Source organism: Eleutherodactylus coqui, chromosome 10 (genome assembly GCF_035609145.1).
Source record: "Eleutherodactylus coqui strain aEleCoq1 chromosome 10, aEleCoq1.hap1, whole genome shotgun sequence".
Taxonomy (NCBI): Eukaryota; Metazoa; Chordata; class Amphibia; order Anura; family Eleutherodactylidae; genus Eleutherodactylus; species Eleutherodactylus coqui.
The window spans coordinates 18,740,494-18,762,848 of record NC_089846.1 but is presented as its reverse complement, the minus strand read 5'-3'; the positions used below and the strand labels follow the sequence as shown (position 1 = coordinate 18,762,848).

At 48.2% G+C, this 22,355-nt stretch overlaps 1 protein-coding gene across 5 annotated transcripts in view; it reads left to right on the top strand.

The window, feature by feature from the left end:
- The window catches only part of CCDC120 (coiled-coil domain containing 120), a 30,055-nt gene extending 11,869 nt beyond the window's left edge, over window positions 1-18,186 (top strand). For 4 of the 5 annotated variants that reach the window (XM_066580444.1, XM_066580443.1, XM_066580445.1 and 1 more), the window contains exons 2-11: window positions 1,869-1,917; window positions 6,167-6,239; window positions 7,449-7,582; window positions 9,014-9,130; window positions 10,746-10,986; window positions 11,090-11,140; window positions 11,433-11,595; window positions 12,339-12,440; window positions 12,523-13,404; window positions 17,215-18,186. In XM_066580444.1, the coding sequence (XP_066436541.1) occupies window positions 6,203-6,239; window positions 7,449-7,582; window positions 9,014-9,130; window positions 10,746-10,986; window positions 11,090-11,140; window positions 11,433-11,595; window positions 12,339-12,440; window positions 12,523-13,404; window positions 17,215-17,323 (1,836 nt within the window). In that variant the 5' untranslated portion in view covers window positions 1,869-1,917; window positions 6,167-6,202 and the 3' untranslated portion in view covers window positions 17,324-18,186. The remainder of the gene's footprint in view (window positions 1-1,868; window positions 1,918-6,166; window positions 6,240-7,448; window positions 7,583-9,013; window positions 9,131-10,745; window positions 10,987-11,089; window positions 11,141-11,432; window positions 11,596-12,338; window positions 12,441-12,522; window positions 13,405-17,214) is intronic. The other variant, XM_066580447.1, reaches the window with a different exon arrangement.
- Window positions 18,187-22,355: the final 4,169 nt, after the last annotated feature.

Below are 22,355 nucleotides of genomic sequence, written 5' to 3'. Positions count from 1 at the left end.
TATCCACTGGTCCCAACACCCCCTAACATTCTGGTCAGACGCCCCTCTCTACTGGTGGTCTGTAGGGGGCGTCCTGAGCCCGGTCACCTTGTGTGCCCTCACACATCCACTGGTCCCAACACCTCCTAACAGTCTGGTCAGACGCTCCTCTCTACTGGTGGTCTGTAGGGGGCGTCCTGAGCCCGGTCACCTTGTGTGCCCTCACACATCCACTGGTCCCAACACCCCCTAACAGTCGGGACAATATGGCCGGTGGGGGACAATTCATCGATACGACCATCCAGCTTCTGCCTTCCCAATAATGCGCCCCTCTCAGACTCTGGTAACGGGGTGACATCTCTTCTCTGCATCGTAGAGGCATCTAGTGGTCAACAAGCTATACACAAGCGGAAGGCCGCCTGCAGACGGGTGGGTCGGATCCGGCAGCGAGAATTCTCGCCGCGGGAGCTGACCCGAGCGCCTGCAGGGACCAGCACGTACTCGCCCGCCGGCTCCGGCTGTTTGATGTGCTGGCTTGCCGGGCAGCTGGCGCATGCGCAGACCGGAGCCGGCGGCGGGTGAGTGACATTTCTGTGCGGGGCCCTGAGAGCCCCGCACAGAAATAGAGCATGCTGCGATTTGTTTGCCGCGCGATATTTCGCGCGGCCGTCTGCATAGGATTGCGTTTGTCAACGCAATCCTATGCAGGCTTCCAGCAGTGGAAATCCCGCGCGGAATTTCCGCTTGTGTGCAGGCGGCCAAAGAAGAGGTCACTACACACAAGGAGCCTCCGAGAGCCTCTTATAGGCCAAGGCGGGGGGTGGGGGGGGGGGGAACTTATAGGGCCGATCCTACAGTAGTCTATTGCATCTGTGGTTACAAAGAGGTCATAATTTCCTCTCGGGTGTCTGATTAGCGAGCGGTAGGGTTGTTGGTCAGACAGTATGTGGCTCTAGTCAGGTGTGTCCGGAGAGCTGTAGGTTATAGGTAGGCAGGGAGTGAGTGACTATTCTAAGCATATAATTGCTGCACCGATGACATCAGTGCAGTGGACACTGCCAACAATACCGTCTGTTATTTGTACTTGGAAACTATTTGTCCCCCCTGCAGAGACCTGCCCTGGTGAGTCAGCGGGTGCTTCCGTGTAACCCGTCCTTCAGATAACTTTAGTACGTGTTACATAATCGCTGGGTACAGAGTGTACACCCACATGTGAAATGGCCCCCTGATGTCCAGGTATAGCAAGGGGCATCCGTAGACTAGAGTTGTGGCCCCTCATGATGCTAGTTCACACCTGTCAAGAAATTGGAGGGTCTGGCGTTGGATCACCTTGCCCCTTGGCATCCCTGTGACTGCCACATATGGCATACTGATCTCCGTGATATAATGGAAAGAGTAAACTAATACAAGTAGGGGCATCGGTGGAGAGGAGTGCAGCGCCACCAAAACCAAACTGCCCCCTCACGATGCTAGGTCATACCTGTCTTGGCATAGGAGGGCTTGGCACCTGTTCACCTCGATACACCTATGACCACTCTTATGGGACCTATGACGCCCATCTTGGTTGTCAGTCGGGAGCAGATGTAACCAAGTGATGGCTGAATAGAGTATTCAAGGATAGATCAGGGATTTTAGCATGTCAGGTCAGGCCTGGGCTTAAGCTATTTATATACGCACAGATGTAGTAGAGCGGAGTTTGTCATTGAGAACTCGATAAGATAAGGGAGTGGATTTACTTGTAGGCTTATGGTAAGACGACTCGCCCACGGACTATGTTTCTGTACGGTTTTCGGACCAAAAAAATCATGCTACATCTCTATAGTCGCCTCTGCTGTATCCTCCAGGATTTTTAAGTGCAAGCTCTTCTGACCTTTTGCTCTTGATTTCAGATTTGGGGCAGCGTTGTGAGGTGAATGGCCGTCTGCTGGATCACACACGGTAAGAAGCTTTGCGAATGACTACAAACGGCGCTTACTGCTCAGGCCTTATTCAAATAGCCGTGTTTTTGTTCCGTGTGCGGTTAGTACATGTCACGGACAGCACACGGACCCATTGTAGCATATGAGGCTGTACACACGAGCGCTCATTTTACACGGACAGATGGTTCGTGTGGAAAGAATCGCGGCATGTCCAATCTCGTCCGGATCGTGAATGTGACTAGGACGTACAATATCCGTTGCCTACGCAGGTCAGGTAGTACGTATACAGGGCCATCTGCTGTCCAATGTGAGTTGTGCAACCCGCATACTGTCGTACGAATTCGGCCTAAGGCCGGGTGTTCATGGGTGTCTGATGCAAGTTGCGCCCAAGAAGTTTGGGTGTAAGGCGCATGTGCTGTCCGATGCACGAACGGCCTGCGCTGTCACGTGCACGTGTCCTAATTTTGGTCGGTGACATGGAGAAGAATAGGACGTGCGATGGTCCACGTGAGATAATGGCAGGGTGTATATGGGCACGTGTGCTTTCTGTATGTTAACACGTACAACACACGGACCCAAATGCACTAGTGTGCCGGAGACCTTGGGGGGGATAAGCAGCACATTTTGGTAGCAAAGAGCCAAGATATGGTGAAATGTGTTGGTTCCCATGCAATCCAAAGGCTGATGAGTTATAAAAGTCAGTTTTAGGGTAGCTTTTAGGCCTTATTCACACGGGTGACCTTTTCGGGGATACTTTCCCCTGCTGCGTGGTGATGGCACAAGGACAAGTCATTAACACCTGCGCCCCCCTCTAGTCTGGTGCGGCATATCTGGACGATGTCAGGTTACAGGGCATCATCCAGTTGTGTTACCAACTACCAAAATCTCCTACCGTGTTTCCCCAAAAATAAGACAGTGTCTTATATTCATTTTTGTTCAAAAAGGTTAAACTTTTTTACATGTATAGCTGCCTGGACACTATTTAAATTGACTTTTTAAATTAACTGTTAGCAGGGCTTAATTTTGGAGTAGGGCTTATATTTCAAGCATCCTGAAAAAGCCTGAAAAATCATTTTGCATCCTCAAAAATTCTGGAAAATGATGCTATGTCTTATTTTCAGGGTATGTCTTATTTTCAGGGAAACAGGGTAGCTGATCGCTCTACACAATGACGGCCATTGTGTTTGTGGTAATGGAGGCGTCGCAGTTATAAGAACTTAGAGGCACCCGCTTTTTGTAAAACGTGACCCAAATCGCATTTGGAATGCAATGGCTTTACAAATCATTGTGCCAAGTATCATCCAGTTTTCCTAGAGTCCTGAATGGCAAAGTTGGCAAATCATTTAATGTGTGAGATGTAGACAAGATGAAAACATGCCCATCGGGAATACAAGAATGTTGGGTGGCAACACTTTGAAAGCAACGTTGATGGCTGGATTTCACAAAAACTGGGTAAAAAAAATCTGTTTGGGTACTATAATGGCAGCCATGGCATCACCCAGCTTTCCGAGACTGGATATCGCGGATGAGTGTGAATGACGACTCTGGGATGGTGCAATTCCTTGAGTTCGTAAGTCATGATGGGCGAGGATGTGGGCACCGTGAAAATATTAGTATTGTAATCTGAGGAAGGTGAATACTGCAGATACCTGCGAGGCATAGACAATGGCATGCAGCACATTAGTGACGGGCGCTGGGAAGGTGTTGTGAAACCTTTTCTATTCTCGTTGGTGCGTTAGATCAGAGGCTTAGAGCACTCGGGTCCTGGGTGACGACGGATCCAGGAACAATTCTTGTCTTGTTACACGGGATTACGTGAAGTGACACACATGCCTGATCTCTGATTCACTTGCAGCCTTTGGCATTGTGACACGGAAGTGGGTGAGGAAGCTGTGTGGCTGGTGGTACAAAGGGCAAGATAGGGGCTGTGGCCGGCTTCGGGTGTATGTGGGCTTAAGGGTGCCGGTGACAGCGGGTATAATTGTCTTTCAGGCCCCCAGTGGCTTCTGTGGTGCTGATGCCAGCCTTGCATGTACCAACCGGTTCACTGGCAATAGATGATATCTCTTGTAGAAAGGGGCATACATAGTGTAGGGCACAATGCTGATGCTGCTACTACCACCCCGTTCCGCCTTATTTACTCGCTTTGTGACAGAAGGGGAATGGAGCCATCCTTGCCCTCCCTGAACCCGCCGGGCACTGTAGGCACATGCATTACTAATAATGTATTACTTTTCAGTCATCCCACAGCTGTTTCCTGTATGACACTCTTGTACTGCTCATCCAGAGCCTCCTGGCTCATGAACACCATGTCAGAATTACGGTGTCGCTTGTGCAACGGTAGAGAAGGAGTAGTAATATGCCATTCAGGGTTTGTGGAAAGCCGGGTGACCATTTTCGCCTGCTGACTGTATATGGCTATTAGCTTTGCTGTATGGATATAAATTCTGCGATTATCCCTTGTATGCGACTGAATGAAAGGGGTTAACCTTTTGAGACGTTTCTGAGACGTCTTGCTGCTGACCTTGTAATCTTAAGTGGGTCACGTCTCGATGGACCTTCCAGCCATATAGTCCTTGCCATGTCACGTTTATTAAAGTCAATTCAAATGTATGTCTGACAGGGTGACTCCCCCTCCTCCTCCTCAGTAAATATTCATGTGTGACGCTCGGTAATTCAGCGAGAAACTGAGTCCAAAAATGTATAAAAATACTTAAGGCCCATTTACACGTAACGATTAGCGCTCAAAATTCATTAAAATTAACAAATTTAAGCAATAGTTTTTCAGTGTGAATATGAAAAAACTGCTCACTCGTTGTTCGCGGTTGTTTAAGTTGAGTTTTCAGTCGGCTTAAAAAACCTCGCTGGCTTGCCGTTTCGTGTAAATGCTCCTCTCTCAGCGCTTCCCATAGGAGATGATGTGCTGAGCGAGACGTCGGCAGCCTAACTCATGTTAATGGGCCGGTCAGATTCCGCATGCGGGAGCCTGCAGCAGAATCCGAGCCTGCCCGCAGTTGAGGACCTTGCTTACCTCTCTGGGTCTTTTTTTTTCTGTACTGCGGGTGTGCGTGTAAGTGCCGGCGTTTTTGGTTTTTTTTTCTGCTTTCCTTCAGAATGTGTTGTGCGGTCTGGAATCTTAAATCCGCAGCATTTCTATTACAGGATCTGATTTTCGGGTCCCACTTCCAATAAGTCGCTGAACTCCGCAACAAATTTGGCATCAAAACCGGCACAAAATAGATGTTTTTAATTTTTTTTCTTTTAAAAATACAGATTTTGCGCTGTGGCCACTCCATATGGACGGATCCTAATGCTACCTTTTTAGTGCCTGCTGTTGGTCCTGGCATCTGGGGGGCATCTAGGGCTTGGTGTTCAGTGGCATGGGCCGCACGGAGTCCCTGGGATTACGTATGGATGTAAATGAAGATTAGACTAAGACCTCTCTGACTAGCCCCTCCACCCTGCTAACATAGCGGTGGTCCCAGCCTTTCCCTTTATACCAATACGTGGGGTTTGCCATCAGACATATGATTCACCAAGTAGATGTGACCGCTGGGACCCCTGCTAATGGTGAGAAAGGGGGTGCCTGGCCCCTGGTCCTGCTTGAAATGTGACTCGTTACTAAACATTATGGGGTGCGTGTATATGTATATAGAATTTTTTTTTTGTTTTTTTTTTTCCCCGCATGGCTAGTCCTGTTGTTTCTCCTGAAAATAATATGATTGTTCTCAGCAAGAGAAACCAAGTAATACGATGCATTTTAACGACTATTTAGGGTTCTTCTGGACTAGATGTGAGGGGTTAGACCGGCAGCCGCTCATCACCTCCCCTCTACAGTCCTCTCAGCTGATGGGACTCTGTCCTGCTCTGCGTCCACCGAACTTTCACGCCACCGCTGTTATCTCTGGAGCAGATGTCCTTGGAGTTTGTGTTTTTAGCTCCTTGTGAAGCATTTGGTGTCTGCTGCAGGGGGGAGGATGGGACCTTGAAGAAGTTTATTGGTGCAGGGCTAACTTTTCCTCCCCCCCTCCCCCATCAATCTCCTTTCTTTTCTCATTTGTATTCAAATCGGCCTTATTGACGTGTCACAAGTTGTTTCTTTGATGCCAAAGCCCCGGGGCAGAGCATGGTGTGGGGGTTGAGGGCATCAAGTGGTCTATAGGGTTGTATGTATATGTAAGTGTGTAAAATACTGTATATACCCTTCTGCTTTCCCCCCTCCTTGTTGCCGCTTCTCAGGTGTGACCGCTCTCCCCTTTTCTCTCCAGGCTTCCCTCAACGCTGGTAGGAGCTGCCGAACAAAGATGGAGGTGAAAAGTCCCTGCGGCATCTCGACGTCAGGTAAAATCTACTATATACTTCCATAATATCCTTTTAGATCTGGTCACCCACCCATTTCATATTAGGTTGGATCCCGCGACGACTAATGTGCAGGGGGCCGCCATCTGGTATCCAATATCATCAATTGGCCATGTGGGATAATTTTTTTTTATTAATTTTTTTTTTACATTTTTTTTATTTGTACCTACTCCCAGGAGCCGGACCCCTACGGTAGTCGTTATGCCCCTAGACTTCTCTAAATTTGCTCTCTCATATCTACGTATGGACCTATAGCGCTTCCCTACAGCGCCACACACCAAAATGCAGGATTGGTATGCTGTCCAGCTGTTGTGCTGCACTTAGATATTTATCAACATCAGTATATAGTCGGCGACAATCGTGAAGTAGTCTACATGCAAGCGTGACTACTTCTCGCTAGGTATCTGGTGTCATTGAATCTGCATATTGCGTGGATGGGGAGGGGTCATATAGTGAGACTACCTGCAGAGACCATTACTACTAGACCACCATTACTACTGGACCAGCACTAACTAGTTGCCTCCTAGTCAGGAAGATTTATTAGCCACCCGCTGAATAGACTTTTTTTATAGGATGAAATGGCGCAGCTCGTTAAGTCTCCCCCTCCCCTAAGCCCCATTTACACATTTTACAATGATGCCCGAACCTCGTCCCCACAGGTATTCACTCCTGTGCTGTTGCACAGGAGCGAGTATCATTGTTAAGTAAATGGAGAGGGTCGGGAAGAGCGGGGAGTGAAATCTCCAGCCACCCCGCTGTGAGCCAACGATACTCGCTTCTATGCAATAGCGTGGGACTGCATACATGCGGGGATGACTATAGGACATTGTTTGCCCAACAGTCGTCCCGTGTGAATGGGGCTTTAGTCTGTATTCACATAGCGGAGAGCAATTTCCCCCAAGATTCTTGGACGAATGTCGCCTTGAACGGCACGCGAGTGCTCTGTCCGTGCGCTATCTGATGTGTGGGACATTGCACGTCTGCATGGCCTAATCTCATCTGAGAACTGTGCCAGGATGCAACAATTGTTTTTTTGTGTTTTTGTTTTTTTTCCATGCAAATTCTTTCTATCTCGGACAGAACTCTCACTGAAAACTTGCCCATGTGAACACAACCGTATAGTCCTCCCCTATTCGGACTCCCGTCATCATGTCATATATGTAAATGTTGTGCCCATTGTGTTTCCCATAGGTGGTGTCCTATTTGACTCCTCTTCTAAGCAGAGAGCCCAACTGATCTCGGACCTCACAGAGAAGCAGCGAGATCTCCAGGAGTCCCTAAGACAAAAAGTCAATGAGCTGCGAAGGCTGTGCCTGCAGGAGGCAGTGAGTATGAGGGATCACCATATATATTATGATGTATGCATGGTTTACAGGGCCTACTAGTTTGGCAGACACGAGGGCCATTGTTAAGTTCCAGCTGCCATAGAACCAGTGGAGTGAGGGGGAGATACTTTCTTCTTGCCAACCACTTAGATGCTGTAGTAGTTATAGACCATGGCATCTAAGCAGTTAAACGACTAGCATCAGAATCCTGTCCTAGTCCAGCCATTTCAGCAGTGTAAGCTGCAATATACAAGCACCCGCTCCTGATGGCATGGGCTCAGCTCTTGCGCCATACATATATCGTGGCAGCCTTTTTTAAAGGGGTATTCCCATTTTCTGCTTTTCATGCCTGATATGGGAAAACCTGTTCCTCTGTCTCTGACCAGCTGTTGGAAACAGCCAAGCTCTTTAGCCCAGTGCTGTTTGCGTAGCTCTTATGAAAGTAAATGGGAGCTACGGAAACAGTGTAGCACAGTGCACTGCACTGTTTCGCTATTCCCCCAATGCTGCCCCCATTGTAAGTATTGGAACTGTGTGTGTGTGTGTGTGTGTGTGTGTGTGTGTGTGTGTGTGTGTGTGTGTGTGTGTGTGTGTGTGTGTGTGTGTGTGTGTTTTTCTCGCAAAATGCATCACAATTGATGATTTTCGGAGTACAATATTGGTTAGAATCTTCTTGGACTGATATTGCATTCACCCGTGCAAATACAGCCTTAGGGGGGAGAGTTGAGACACCCCAAACCAGCTGATATTAGTGGGTCAACAGACTTCTTCTCTTGGAAATGTTTTCTTAAAGGGACACTAAAGGCTCCTCCATACAAAGCGCTTTAGGGCAGACAAGCCTTGTAAATGAGTGTCAGACATTGATGACTGCATGGACTGACACATCATGGCACCGTCTTGCTATGTGTACTCAGTTATGATCTCTGCCCCCACCGGAGTGACGTGGGGTAATTAATCAGACGTCAATGATCTCTGCCTTCTGTATTGACTGAGCTATTAAAAATACATTCCTGTTTCCCCCCTTTCCACAGGACGACTGTTAGGAATAATGGCTTGAAAGTGAATGCAAACGATAGTCGTTCCGTGTAAACGCGGCCACCAACTGCGACTAGCGATAATTCGCTCACTAGTTGGTAGTCGTATCGTTTTGGGTTACCTTAAAATAATGGTCTCTTGATCAACTGTCATCTGGTGTAAAGTCATGAGCGACGTGTGGCTGAATTTGCATGGAGATCTCCTCCCCCCCCCCCCCCCCCCATTCGACTGTTGGCGAACGGATAACAAACAATAAGCGCTCTGTGTAACCGTAACCAAATGACTGTTCTCACGCTTCAGCGAGCTTTCTGAGCGACTGCCTGAACAGTATTTGCGCACTGTAAAGGTACGCTAACTTCTAAGCCAGCCTTGATAATGTTTTGTCCTTCCCTTTAGGAACTGACGGGGCAGGTCCCCCCAGAATACCCATTGGAGTATGGCGAGAGACCCCCAATCGTCACAAGGAGACAGAGGGCGTTTCGAGTGAGCGCAGCCACTGTGACCAGAGCAGAGGTCAGTCGATGCCGGGCTCTTTGGTTTATAATGGCAACTTTAAAGGGAGTGGGCCATGGGATTTCGGGCCGACTGTCGGTCTGTGTACACATGACAGCAGACAGGGCACTGAGCGAGAAGTTTCTCGGTTGTCGCTAGTCGTTCCTTTTCAGCTGACCTGGAATGACTACTAAGTGACTTCTTGCTCTGTGTAAACAGGAGTGGCTCAATATTTGAGTGATTGCCTGTTTGCTGTGAATGGAGATGGGCCGGCGGAACTTTAGAAAGTTATCCACTATTTACAGCACAAGATATAACGTTCAGATCTGTGAGGGCCCAATCTCTGTGATCCTCGCGGCCTACAGGACGAGGCTTCAGCGTGTCCCAAAAGGACGGTCGCTGCGATTGCTCATGGGTAGTGTTGCTCTTTTTTCCCTCAATGGGACCACCGGAGATGGCCGAGCACTTGTATTCAGTTATGTCCGTCAACCCCGTTGAAGTGGAAGGAGCAATGCTGTGCATGTGCTGCTACCGCTGCCCTGGGACACGTCTTGGGATCAGTAGGGATTAAAGCGGTGAGACCCCACCAATCTGAAAGCTTTCTCCTATCCTGTGGATAGGGGTTAACATTGTATTATGGCACAACCCCTTTAAGGGAAACGTCCACCTGTTTTACTTGTCATATAGTCGTATTCAGGATTTCTGTAACCTTATTTTTAAGGATCAGAACTCAAGAACCTCATTGCTAAGGAGGACTTTCCCTTTTAAGACTTATTTGAAGGGGTTCTTCCCTTATTCACATGCTCCATTCACATTTATGCAACCGAAGGAGATTGCTGAGCCGAGCAATCTCAGCTTGTCCCATAGAGATGAATGAAGTTATGGTCACACGCACGGCGCTGCTCTGTTGGGGCATTCAGGATCGCTGGGGTCCCAGCGGTCAGACTTCTGAGCTGTCAGATGATTATCCCCTATTCTGTGACTAAGGGGATCAATGCCTTTGGTGGTAAAACCCCTTTAAGTACTCGGGCCCCTGGTGTATTACAGCCGCTTCGGTCACCGGCTTCAACCATAATCGTTATTTTTTCCCCTGGCGACCAGAGAGCCTGATCCTGGCGTTATATCCAGCAGAAAAAGCGAGGATCCCAGACGAAAAATGAAACTCTTGCTGCATCTGAATGAGTGTGGCTTGTTTCCAATCCGGTCAGGTGCTGTTTTAGGATCACACAGCCTGTCCTTGGTAGGAAACGCTGCGGATGACCTTGACGCTCACTCCTAATAGCATTGTTGTTTTCCATCCTCCGAGGATTCAGACTCATTTGAAACAATTTCCCAATATTGCCCTACTAATTTATTATAGCTTATGGAAGATAATGAAGGAACTAAGATTTAGTACTGCCATCTGCTGGCTAATCGTAGTATTGCAGCTATCAGGGTTTATTCCAGTTACAACCAGCGGTGTTGTCTCCATTTGTTGCAAGACTACAACTCCCAGCGTGCCCTGCCAGTCCCACTTCTCTTTGGGTTTCTGATGCATCCTTACCCTGCACACTGGTGTAAAATGCTCCCCGTTGTGCTCGGCATATGACGGCCATGTTAACCCTAAAAATGCCTTATTTCTTTTTTTGTCCTGCAGGAGGTCCAGCTGGAGCGCTTGGAGAGGGACTTTGCTCTGCAGCTGCAGATGGCGGAGGCGGCCCGGAAGCTGAGTTTGGCAGCTGAGCAGAGTGCGGAGCTTACCATGGAGCAGCGCAGGAAGCGGAGGCTTGTCTATCTGGATGCACTACGTAGACTGCAGGAGTTGGAGGAGCAGAGCAACAACCTGCGCAGGAAGCTGGGCATGAGACCCACGCACAGAGTGCCACACAGTTTGCTGGGTGAGTTATTGTTGTACTGGCACGCTTGGCGTGGGTGGTCTTCAGTGGGTGATGCACACTTCTATGGTCACAGCCAGTGAAGCCTTGTGGTGTTTCTTTGCAGATGAGGCGTACCAATCAGAATGCAGCTCGCTATCTGAGAGCGCCAGCCATGGTGAGATCATTATTGACGTTTAGGGTTTTGGTGAGGGCGCTATGAAATTTGTAATAAGGGCTCATTCATATCAGCGCTAGCAGTTTCAGGGAGCAGGAAGACTGCAACCCCCAAACAGAACCAAATGGTGCAGAATGGACCCCATTGACTACAATGGGGTCCGTTCGTTTTTTTTTGGCTGTCTGGCATTTGGATAGATTTGATGGGATGAAATGGCACTGCAAGCAGTGCTATGTTCCGAGCTGAACCTCCGCTGATGTGAACGAGCCCTTACTCTGTTGTTCTCTTGCAGATGACGTCCTATCATCCGGAATTAGGCCATCTCCCCCTCGGTTGTGTGATCATTCTCGGGCTGTCTCCAGCAGTCCAGAAAGAAGATTCGGATGGAAGGCGTCCCCTGTAGAACTGTACTGTGAGGTCTACAACCGGCGTAACTCCATGGCGAGTGCGGCAAGGTGAGAGCGTGCGGATAGGACAGCGAGGTCACTTGTACGATCGGGTCTAAAAGCCATGAGGCAGCTGAGATGACACAGTATATTAAGTTGTGCTGCCCAGATGTGCATTGGGGTTAAAGTCCTATGCTATGGGACTCGGAGGTGAACTATACTCCTTTCCTGCACTGTGCCCCTGACGAATCGGAACATACACACAGCTTGACTTTTTTTTGTTTTTTAATGGACCAATGGTAAATGGATCTATCTGCACTGCGTAATAAGTAGCCTTTATAGACTAGAAGTTAAATATCATGGACCATAAGGAGTAGCTGGGGGTGTTTGGGTTTATAATTCTGGATCAAACACTGATAGGCTGTTGATGTCTTGGTCAGCCACACAAATCGGCACACGCCATGGTCACTTCAGTGCAGTGACCCGACACTGTGCCGTCCAAGTGGTTGTTTGGTACCTGCAGCTCAACAGCATTCACATGACTAGGGCTGAGCTGCAGTACCAGACATAGCCACATGGACTAAAGCGGCACTATTGGTTACTACAATAAAGTGGATACAATCCTGGGGTTGGACCCCCACTGGTGACGTATTAATATGTTCAATACCAGAATGACTGCAGAAGTAGTATGGAGGACAGCGCAGATTATATATGAGGGCATAGGCGAACTATAGCCTACGCAGTCAGTGATGATGAATCACTATATACAATGTTGGTTTGCTTTAATAAATGTTTTTTTTCTTTACCCACAGTCCTACTCGGTCATTTCCTCGAAGTCTATCTAGTCTAGAGGGCCGGAGTGTCCCTGCTACCCCTATACTGAGTCGTAATGCCTGCAGCAGCAATGCCCTGAGGTGGGTATTTACCCAATTCTTATAGATCAGTCATGCCACCCGATGTTTAGGCCATGCCAATTACCGTTCCTCCATCTTCCAGGTCAGAAAACTCAGGATTATCTCAGAGACAATGGACTGGAAGTCAGGACTCTCAGGTGGGATTCCCCAGTGACCGCCCAAACATCCACACCGCACGCAGTCGGCGCAGCAACAGTTCAGAAGCTTTGATTGAGAGGCCACCGCCTGCAGAGACCCAGGGAAAGCCTTCCTTCAAAAGCTCTGAAGCTCTCAGTGATCGCCAACAGCCTGGTGCGCTACCCGCTCACCACCAGCAGCGGGGGGCACGATCTCCGGATCCCCGGACACCTAGCGGCAATCCTCGGCTGCCTTATGAAGACATCTTACTGGATTATTACATAGAACGACAGCAGCAACAGCAGCAGCGAGGGTGGGTGGAACCTGATGGCCACTGGTGGGTAGAACCTGAAGCTCCATGGTGGGCTGATCCTGATGGCAACAGCCATTACTCGCGACGAGATGGCTATTATGAGGGCTATCCAGGAAGTCCAGCCTTAAGGAGCCGTGCTGAAACCCAACAGCGCAGGAATGTTGCTGCCCGCAACAAGTCATGTGGCCCCCACTTGACTGATTCATCCCACTTCCAGCAACCTTGGCACTCCGATGGCTTCCAGCAACGTCCTGCTGCTCAGGTTTCCCACCCAGGTCCACGCTCTCGGAGCCAACCACGGGCTCCGCCACCCGAGGCGATGGAGAGGAACGTGCATAAAGCTTTGGCTCTGGAGGGACTCCGGGACTGGTACCTTCGCAACTCGGCAGCACCTGCTGGGGTGCAAAGGGGACCTATCCCTCCTCACATGCAATATCAGAGATACTATCGCCCCGGGTACCACGATGGACACTATCAGGCTGGATCCCCTCTTCCACACTCCATCAGTTTCACTGGGGCCCCAATGCATGGCAGGTATGAAATTCTCTACTAGACGCCACCTCCGCGCTCAGACGCCTTTCTGGTCCGTCCGGCTCTGGCATTAGTTTTATTACACTACAGCTTCAGTAATGATATAACCTTCACTGCTTCCTGTTCAGGCAAAACACGGTTCACATATAATGTTCTGCAGAGATCTTTATATCAAAGGGGTTCTCCATTATTGGGGCGTCTGGCCGCACAACTGCTGGAAATGATGTTCCCTCTGGGATGTATAGGGTAAGGGGCAGGCAGGTGCGTCGGTGCTCTTTTCTATAAAGGTACAGACACACCTGCGTAGGACGAATCCCAGAGAGACTCCATTGTTTGCCATGGATGTGCGGCCGTAATCTGCAATACCGAAGATCTATAGGTATTGCTGTAAATTGGAAATGCACAATTCTTAAAACTGCAAACTAAAAAAAAAACAAAAACACTATTGCCCATAGCAACCACTTGACCTGGTATGTTCCTATATAAGCACTATTGTATATGTATAAGCTACATGAAAAGTTGAGTCACTTTTTAAAGTGTATATCCTGTACTGATCCTGAGTTACATCCTGTATTATACTTCAGAGCTGCACTCATTATTCTGCTGGTGGAGTCACTGTGTACATACATTACTTATCCTGTACTGATCCTGAGTTACATCCTGTATTATACTGCAGAGCTGCACTCACTGTTCTGCTGGTGGAGTCACTGTGTACATACATTACTTATCCTGTACTGATCCTGAGTTACATCCTGTATTATACTGCAGAGCTGCACTCACTGTTCTGCTGGTGGAGTCACTGTGTACATACATTATTTATCCTGTACTCATCCTGAGTTACATCCTGTATTATACCCCAGAGCTGCACTCACTATTCTGCTGCTGGAGTCACTGTGTACATATATTACTTATCCTGTACTGCTCCTGAGTTACATCCAGTATTATACTCCAGAGCTGCACATCACTATTCTGCTAGTGGAGTCACTGTGTACATACATTACTTATCCTGTACTGATCCTGAGTTACATCCAGTATTATACTCCAGAGCTGCACTCACTATTCTGCTGGTGGAGTCACTGTGTACATACATTACTTATCCTGTACTGATCCTGAGTTACATCCTGTATTATCCTCCAGAGCTGCACTCACTATTCTGCTGGTGGAGTCACTGTGTACATAAATTACTTATCCTGTACTGATCCTGAGTTACATCCTGTATTATCCTCCAGAGCTGCACTCACTATTCTGCTGGTGGAGTCACTGTGTACATAAATTACTTATCCTGTACTGATCCTGAGTTACATCCTGTATTATCCTCCAGAGCTGCACTCACTATTCTGCTGGTGGAGTCACTGTGTACATAAATTACTTATCCTGTACTGATCCTGAGTTACATCCTGTATTATACTCCAGAGCTGTACTCACTATTCTGCTGGTGCAGTGAGTGCAGCAGAATAGGGATTACAGCTCTTAGTATAATACAGGATATGACTTCAGATCAGTATAGGATAAGTAATGTATGTGCAGAATAACTGCACCAGCAGAACAGTGAGTGCAGCTCTGGAGTACATTAGAATACAGCTGCAGTTTATTCACCCTTTTCAATTACTTTCTGAGAGGTTTTTGTTTTAGGATAACAATCGCTGCAATTATTGTCTGAATAATCCTTTGAAACAGTGATTTTCAGCAATAGTCGCCCTGCGTACACACAGCCGCCGACGGTGCGCTGAGCGGGAATCGCTCAGTAGTTGCTATTAGCTGTGTTACACAGTGAATAGAGGCAGGCGGCTGGAAGAGATCTCTGGCCGCTCCGCCTACCCTGAACGACTATCGCTCCTGTGTGACAGCCAAGAAGTGATAGTCGTTGGGCAGCCTGTCGGGCTTTTCTGCACCTGACCGTTGTCCTGTGTGAAGGTACCTTACAGAATGTTGTCATAGACAAGTTAAACTCTGCTACATCTGTAACTGAGGATCGGTAATCTATGTACAGGTAAGGGTGCGTCACACCTAGCAGACACGGGGCAGGTTGTCTGCAGCAGAAAATACATACTAAAATCTATGTGACGGTCCACAACATTGGTGCAGATTTTAATGTGGATCCCGTCTTCACCCCTTCAATTGAAAGGGTTAAAGCTACTGCTCATCCGCTCCGAAATCTGCCGCGTGTGAACGCACCCTACTCAACTTTTCTATGTAGACTGGTGTGTGGTAACTGTACAATGGTGTGAGGATCCCAACCTGATCATAGTGATGGGCAGATCGGACCGCTCCTTTATGGGCGCTCCCATCGCCACCTTAAGGCCAATTGGGAAATTGACGAAGCAGACTGGTTGACGCGGGCGACTCCTTCAGACTCCGCGGCACGGAGATCTCTGCATAGCAACATTATACTGAAACCGCCTACTTTTGTGCAATAATTGCTTTGTATTTATTTATTTATTTCCCCTTCAGTAGACGAACCCTTGAAGTGTCGCTCCACTCTGTTGTTCAGCTGGACAGGGACCTGCAATTGCCAATATGGCGGGTGATGGTTAACCCTTCGTGACCAAACTACTTTGCGCCTTTAAATACCATTTTCGTTGCTACATTGGCAAGAGCCATAACTTGTTGACACGGCCGGATGAGGGCTTGTGTTTTTGGTTTTTCTGGGAGGAGCTATATATTTTAATGGCTCAACTCTGGGGTACATATAATGGCAAAAACATCCAGAACTCTCACCATTGTTTTGGGGTTTTCTTTTATGGTATTCACCATTTGGTACACAAAACAGGAAGACTTGTGGGGAATAACTTTTTTTTTTTTTGGGGGGGGGGGGGGGGATTTAAAAAAAAAAAAAACTTTTTAAACTTTTTATTGAACTTTTTTTTTTCCTAACATTGTTTAGTTCCTGAGGGAGACTTAAAGATGTGATTTCTTTAATCGCTAGGATAGTACACTGCATTACTTAAGTAGTGCATTCTAGTACGCCTGTGACAGCAGCCTATTAGACTCTGCCATGTAACTCAGCCTATTAGGGCCCTGCCTTCAGCAGACATCCAGCTGCCATGAGAACGCCTTGGTACCTTGTGATCGCACTATGGGGTACTGATGGGTGACAGAGCCCCCTCTGTCATCTACCTAAATGCTGCAGTTGCTATTGATTGTGGCATGTAAGAGCTTTAACCTACCAGGGTCTGAAGTTTCTCCAATCCTGGCAGTTAGAGCAGGAGCCTGGCAGTCAGCCAAGCCATCGCCTTAAAAAGGTGTCTATGCAGGTTTAAAGCCCATTAGTGAGGTCAAAGAAAAAAATAACAGTATTGCGGTCACGAAGGGGTTAATATGGCTTCCATGCCATACTCTCCCAGCTTTCCAAGAATCCTAAATAGCAAATCTGACACCAATCATCTGGGATTTGTTGTGCAGCACTCAACTCAAGTTCGCAGGAGCGGCCATCTTGGATGTCTCACCACTTTCCCAGAATTGGCTAGCCCTAAAAAAAATGACCACTGTGGGGCGACACTTTACATTCGTAGTTAATGTGAGCTGCTTTGTAAATGTCTAATGCTTTTGTTTCTGCTTTCCCCTTCTTTTCTTGCTCCACCGACCTAACCTAACCCCCCTATTACACCTCTGCCCATTGTACATTACTCCATGGTTCACAAACTTTTAACCCGCTTCTTCTCCGACTTTGATTTTTTTTTCCTGCTTTCTGTCCTCATTTCAACCCAACGCACCTACAAATGTATCACGCCAAACGCACGTTTTTACAAACCACCCCACAAACGCCCCTTTACCCTTCTTCCCCCACCCATCTATCACTGGCTACTTCACCAGACACTTTACAGAATACGTTGACGAAGAATTGTACAACCAGTCGACCGCGCTCACCCGGACGCAAGGACAGCGGTCGGCAGAGGGCACGCCGCCCGGGACTTTAGTCTGACACTGGACCCTTATCCATAATGGATGCACCCGACTCTCTTCAGTGCGGAGCCTCTGACTCCACCAAACGAAGACCGATCTTCCAAGAGAAAAGACCCCGAAATCCTCCTCCATCCGTTCCGCAGCAATAAACCAACACGAGTGGAGTAGTACGCGCAGGAACGGTCGCCGGTCCATAGGCTCTGATATCCGTCATCGCCTCTAGTGCAATAAGTACCCCCTCGATTTTTGCACCAATTTGGGCAGAAAGAGGTTTGTTCGCTGCATAGGGGGCTCTCCTACATATATATATATATTTTTCTTGTATGGTCAAGAACGCCAAGTAATCCTGATAAGAATGAAGTTCCTCCCTGGAGGGGGTGTATTATATATGACGTTACTATGTCCGGGTCCGTCGTTGTGTGTTCTGTACAGTCGCCGGCGTTCATCTCCCGCAGTGAAGTGAGAGTCATTTCCTGCTGCTTATCTCCCTGGGAGCTGTGACCCTGAAGAGGGTGGAGCTGAGTTTAGCGGGTGACTTACTTCTACGATGGCGCTCTGAAATCCCTACTGTATATTCGGCCATTACTGTCTTCACACTGAATGTTCTAAGTACAGACACTGGAGGAATACTACGGGGCGGAGGTATCGCCTCGAGACAGAGGAGGCCGAGCTGGACTCGAAGCCTCCGATTGGTTGGGATTGTCTTAAGAAGAAGAAAAAAAAAATCAGCTGACTTTGTTCTATCTTGTGGTTGCTTTAACTGTTACTAACACTGAGTTGTGACTGGATAACACTGTGCAATATGTACAAATGGAAGGTTTTATTGGGTCGCGGGACCTTAATTTGGTTGGGACGATTTAACAATAAATGATGAAAAACAAACTGCTGGTTGATGTTTACTGAGTCGATATTCTCCTATGACCGTCTTAACCCTTTCCAATCCACTGTCTGAAGGCATTCTGATTGAAGACTGTACAGCTCCGATATCGGAAGACGTCCAGCAGGGTATTCTTACTGTATATTACTGGCCACTCTGCTGTCGGAGGCCTCTCCGACATGTCCCGTTCCACAGTACTGGCTCTAGCCAGAAGATGGCGCCATTGTATAATGGCAGAAAGAGAGAACACCCCCCCCCCCCCCCCCTAGGAAACCCTGAATCTAAAATTGGATTGCAAAGGGTTAAAGGGGTAGTTCAGTCGTTAATTCTTTTTAGTCCCCAGAGGGGACAAGAACTTGTGATGCTTTGTTCGCTCCTGCAGTATGATGTAATGCCATAGCATTACATTATACCGCGATCAGACAGGCAGTCTATCAAGCCACCCCATGGGCATGGCTTGATAGGCACTCTGCAATAGCAGCCCTGTGGCTTGTCAGAAGGCTACCATGACAACTGCACGGCAACCCATGATGTCATCGCTGGGGACTGTACAGGACCCCTGAACATCGTTCACAGCATTTAAATAGTTAAGCCACGCCGTACATCGGAGCTATTATTGAAAATGTTGCAGGCAGGTGTCAACCCACAATCCCCCTTCATACATACCTCGAAGTAACTGTACACCCTGCGGAGTTAAAGGGGTTGTCTCGCGAAAGCAAGTGGGGTTATACACTTCTGTATGGCCATATTAATGCACTTTGTAATATACATCGTGCATTAAATATTGGCCATACAGAAGTTATTCACTTACCTGCTCCGTTGCTGGCGTCCCCGTCTCCATGGCTCCGTCTCATTTCGCTGTCTTCTGGCGTTTTTAGACGCGCTTGCGCAGTCCGGTCTTCTGCTTGGTGAATGGGGCCGCTCGTGCCGGAGAGCTGCTCACCGCGTCGTCATCGTAGCTCCGCCCCGTCACGTGTGCCGATTCCAGCCAATCAGGAGGCTGGAATCGGCAATGGAACGCAAGGAAGGAGAAGAAAATCCACGGTGCACCGTGGGAGAAGACCCGCGGTGCACCGTGGGAGAAGACCAGCGGCGCCATCTTTAAAAGAAGAATAGAAGAAGCTGCAGAACGCTGATGCAGGTAAGTGCAATGTGCTTTTTAAAAACTAACCTACTGTATGCTTTCTTTTTAACAGGGCAGAATGCGGGGGTAAGTGAAAAAAATTTTTTTTCGCTTTCGCCACGAGACAACCCCTTTAATATTACATTACCTACCCACAAATCCCAGCAGTTGGACCCCTGTCTGTTACTGGAATGGCCATGATGGAGGGGACTGTATGGAGCCTGCGCCGTGAGGTCCGTAGACCCTCGATCAGGACATTCATCTATAATAACTGCAGGTGAATGTGGCCTAAAGGTGCCCATTTAGAGGTAAGAAAGCCGAATCCACCAAAGGCAGTAGGTCCCGGCTACTAATGGTTATGGCGGGGTGACCTGACTAACCCCACAAGCTGTTGGGTGGACAGAAGGATCAGGTCTCAGCACTCGGCTGTCTCTGTCGGTACCGTAGCCGAACGAAGAAGAGGGGTACGTGGTTTACTTTAAGCTTCACTAGTAAAGCCACAGTATGGGCAGGTCATACCTTATATACAGGGTTAGCAAAATTAAAACGTTCCCAACTTGGCGACCTCTGGAGGGCGCTCTGCTGCTCAAAATGAGACAAGATATGGACAATGACCACTTCAGACGATGATCTCGCCATTTATGAGGGGGGGGGGGGGGCAGCACATCGTATGAAGTGGCCATTGTCTGAATTGTTTTGTTTCATTTGGAGCAGCAGAGCGCCCTCCAGAGGCCACCGAGTGGGAGAAGAATAGTTCTGCTAACCCTGTACTGTGTGTGTGGGACACAGGAACGCATTTTCGCAGTGCCTAGAATCCTTGTATTCAGGGGCTCCGTTCACATAAACGTTGCGTACGCCATCTTCTCTATTTCGTGCTTATTGCGCCCCAACAGAACACCTTAAACTAATTTGACTTAATTGTCCATTAAAATCGATGGCAGCATGCCTGCGTGGTTTTTCACTGGCGCAGAAAATGCCCATAAGACGTGCACGCAAAAACACTACGCCCGTCCCGCAAATATGCAGTACAAAACGTGCGCATAAATGCGCCAATGTGAAGCTGGCCTTACTTTATGGAGTTTCTCCTCGGTGAGGTTTGGCTGGGCGGCTGAGCCTGTAAGATGGCGGACTAGGGTGTAATGCTAACAGTATGAACACGCCACTGTGGCGACTTACACATGGGCAAGCGTGATATAACGTGTGCACAATACTTAAATCTAACACCTCACCACATAGGATATGGCCTGGCATGGGTGGTTTACTGCGACGGTGCGCAATTCCGCATGGGTGATGCCTCCTTGATATAGAGATACTAGTGCCCACAGTTTTAGCAGCGCCTCCTTAAAGCAACCCTTTGGTTTCCAGACAAGATTCTGTCCCGTGTTGTTAGGAGGGGGTATATTACCCGCTGCTGTTCTTCTCTGTCCTCCAACCCCCTCCCCCTCCATTTCACTGAATCAGGGTCCTGCTTTTAGCTATCCAAGATGGGATCAGCTCTGGCCAATCAGAGAGCAGGTATAGTGCATTAGTAGTGTAACACTACTACCAGTGGACTGTGTGGATTAGGTAGTCTGAAAATTGTGTCAGCCATATTGGACAGCTGCAAATGGGAACTGGCAGATCGGAGCGATGGCAGAAAACAACTGCGGGGTAATGTCTCCTCTCTCCTTCTGGTTCTGGTATGGAAATTAGCCCTGAAACAAGAGGATTGCTTTAAGGCTTGCCCAATGATTCTGCAAGGCCCCATCACATCTTTGTGATTCCATGGCAACCAAAGGTCTGGGCTAGACTTAGCCCCCCTCATGATGTGGTACCAGCTCGGTATTGCCATATGCCCAACCATCCCTTATATGTGTGTTCTAATCCTGTCCTAGACTAGTCCCTATGTATCTCCCCGCCAATCCTGGCATTGGATTTCCTCCGTGCCATGGTTGTCGTACAAGCAAGGCCTAACCAATCAAGAACAGTATCTCAGAACAACATGGCTCATAGTACCTACCTACCTACCCACCCACCCACCTACCCACTCACCTACCCACTCACTCACTCTCTTGAGGCCAGGCAGAGAATGGCAACATGACCAAAGGTCGTACTGCGGTAGATGTTCTCACACATAGATGGTGCATGAGTACGACCATAGTGGAATATTGTGCGGCAGCGATAACCCTCCTTAAAAGCACAGCCATACCGATGTCCCTGGCTATAGCAAACGCCTCCACTTCTTAAAGTAATAGCCCTTTTCCTCACAAGGAACCTGTGATGCAGGGAAAAATATAGGCGTGGTCCACATATTCCAAGACACTTTGCATCATAGTCCGTGATCATATAAACCTATGCCAGCTGGACGGCAACCGTCTATAATATAGCCAAAGGGACTGCGCCACTACCCTACACCTCCCCCTGGTTTAACTGGTGCCGTCCTCGACACACTCAAACTCCAAACTGGCTTAAACAGGAGTGGTTCTGAACGTGGTCTCTATGATCTGCTAATTCATTAACAGTTGTTCGCACTCGTGCAGAGTGTTCAGACAGGCAGATCATCATTGGGAATCGTGCACTGAGTGGGGAGTGTTTAACTCCTTACGCTGCAGGGTGTACAGTTACTTCGAGGTATGTATGAAGGGGGATCGTGGGTTGACACCCGCCTGCAACATTTCCAATAAGCCACGTCGTACATCGGAGCTATTAACTATTTAAATGCTGTGACCGATGTTCAGGGGTCCTGTACAGTCCCCAGCGATGACATCATGGGTTGCCGTGCAGTTGTCATGGTAACCTTCTGACAAGCCACAGGGCTGCTATTGCAGAGTGCCTATCAAGCCATGCCCATGGGGTGGCTTGATAGACTGCCTGTCAGATCGCGGTATAATGTAATGCTATGGCATTACATCATACTGCAGGAGCGAACAAAGCACCACAACTTCTTGTCCCCTCTGGGGACTAAAAAAAATTAAGTAAAAATAAGTTTTAAAAAGTTTTACTATTTATAAGAAAAAAATAAAAGGTAATAAAAGGTTTTATTTGCCATATTTATAATAAAAGAATCTAAAT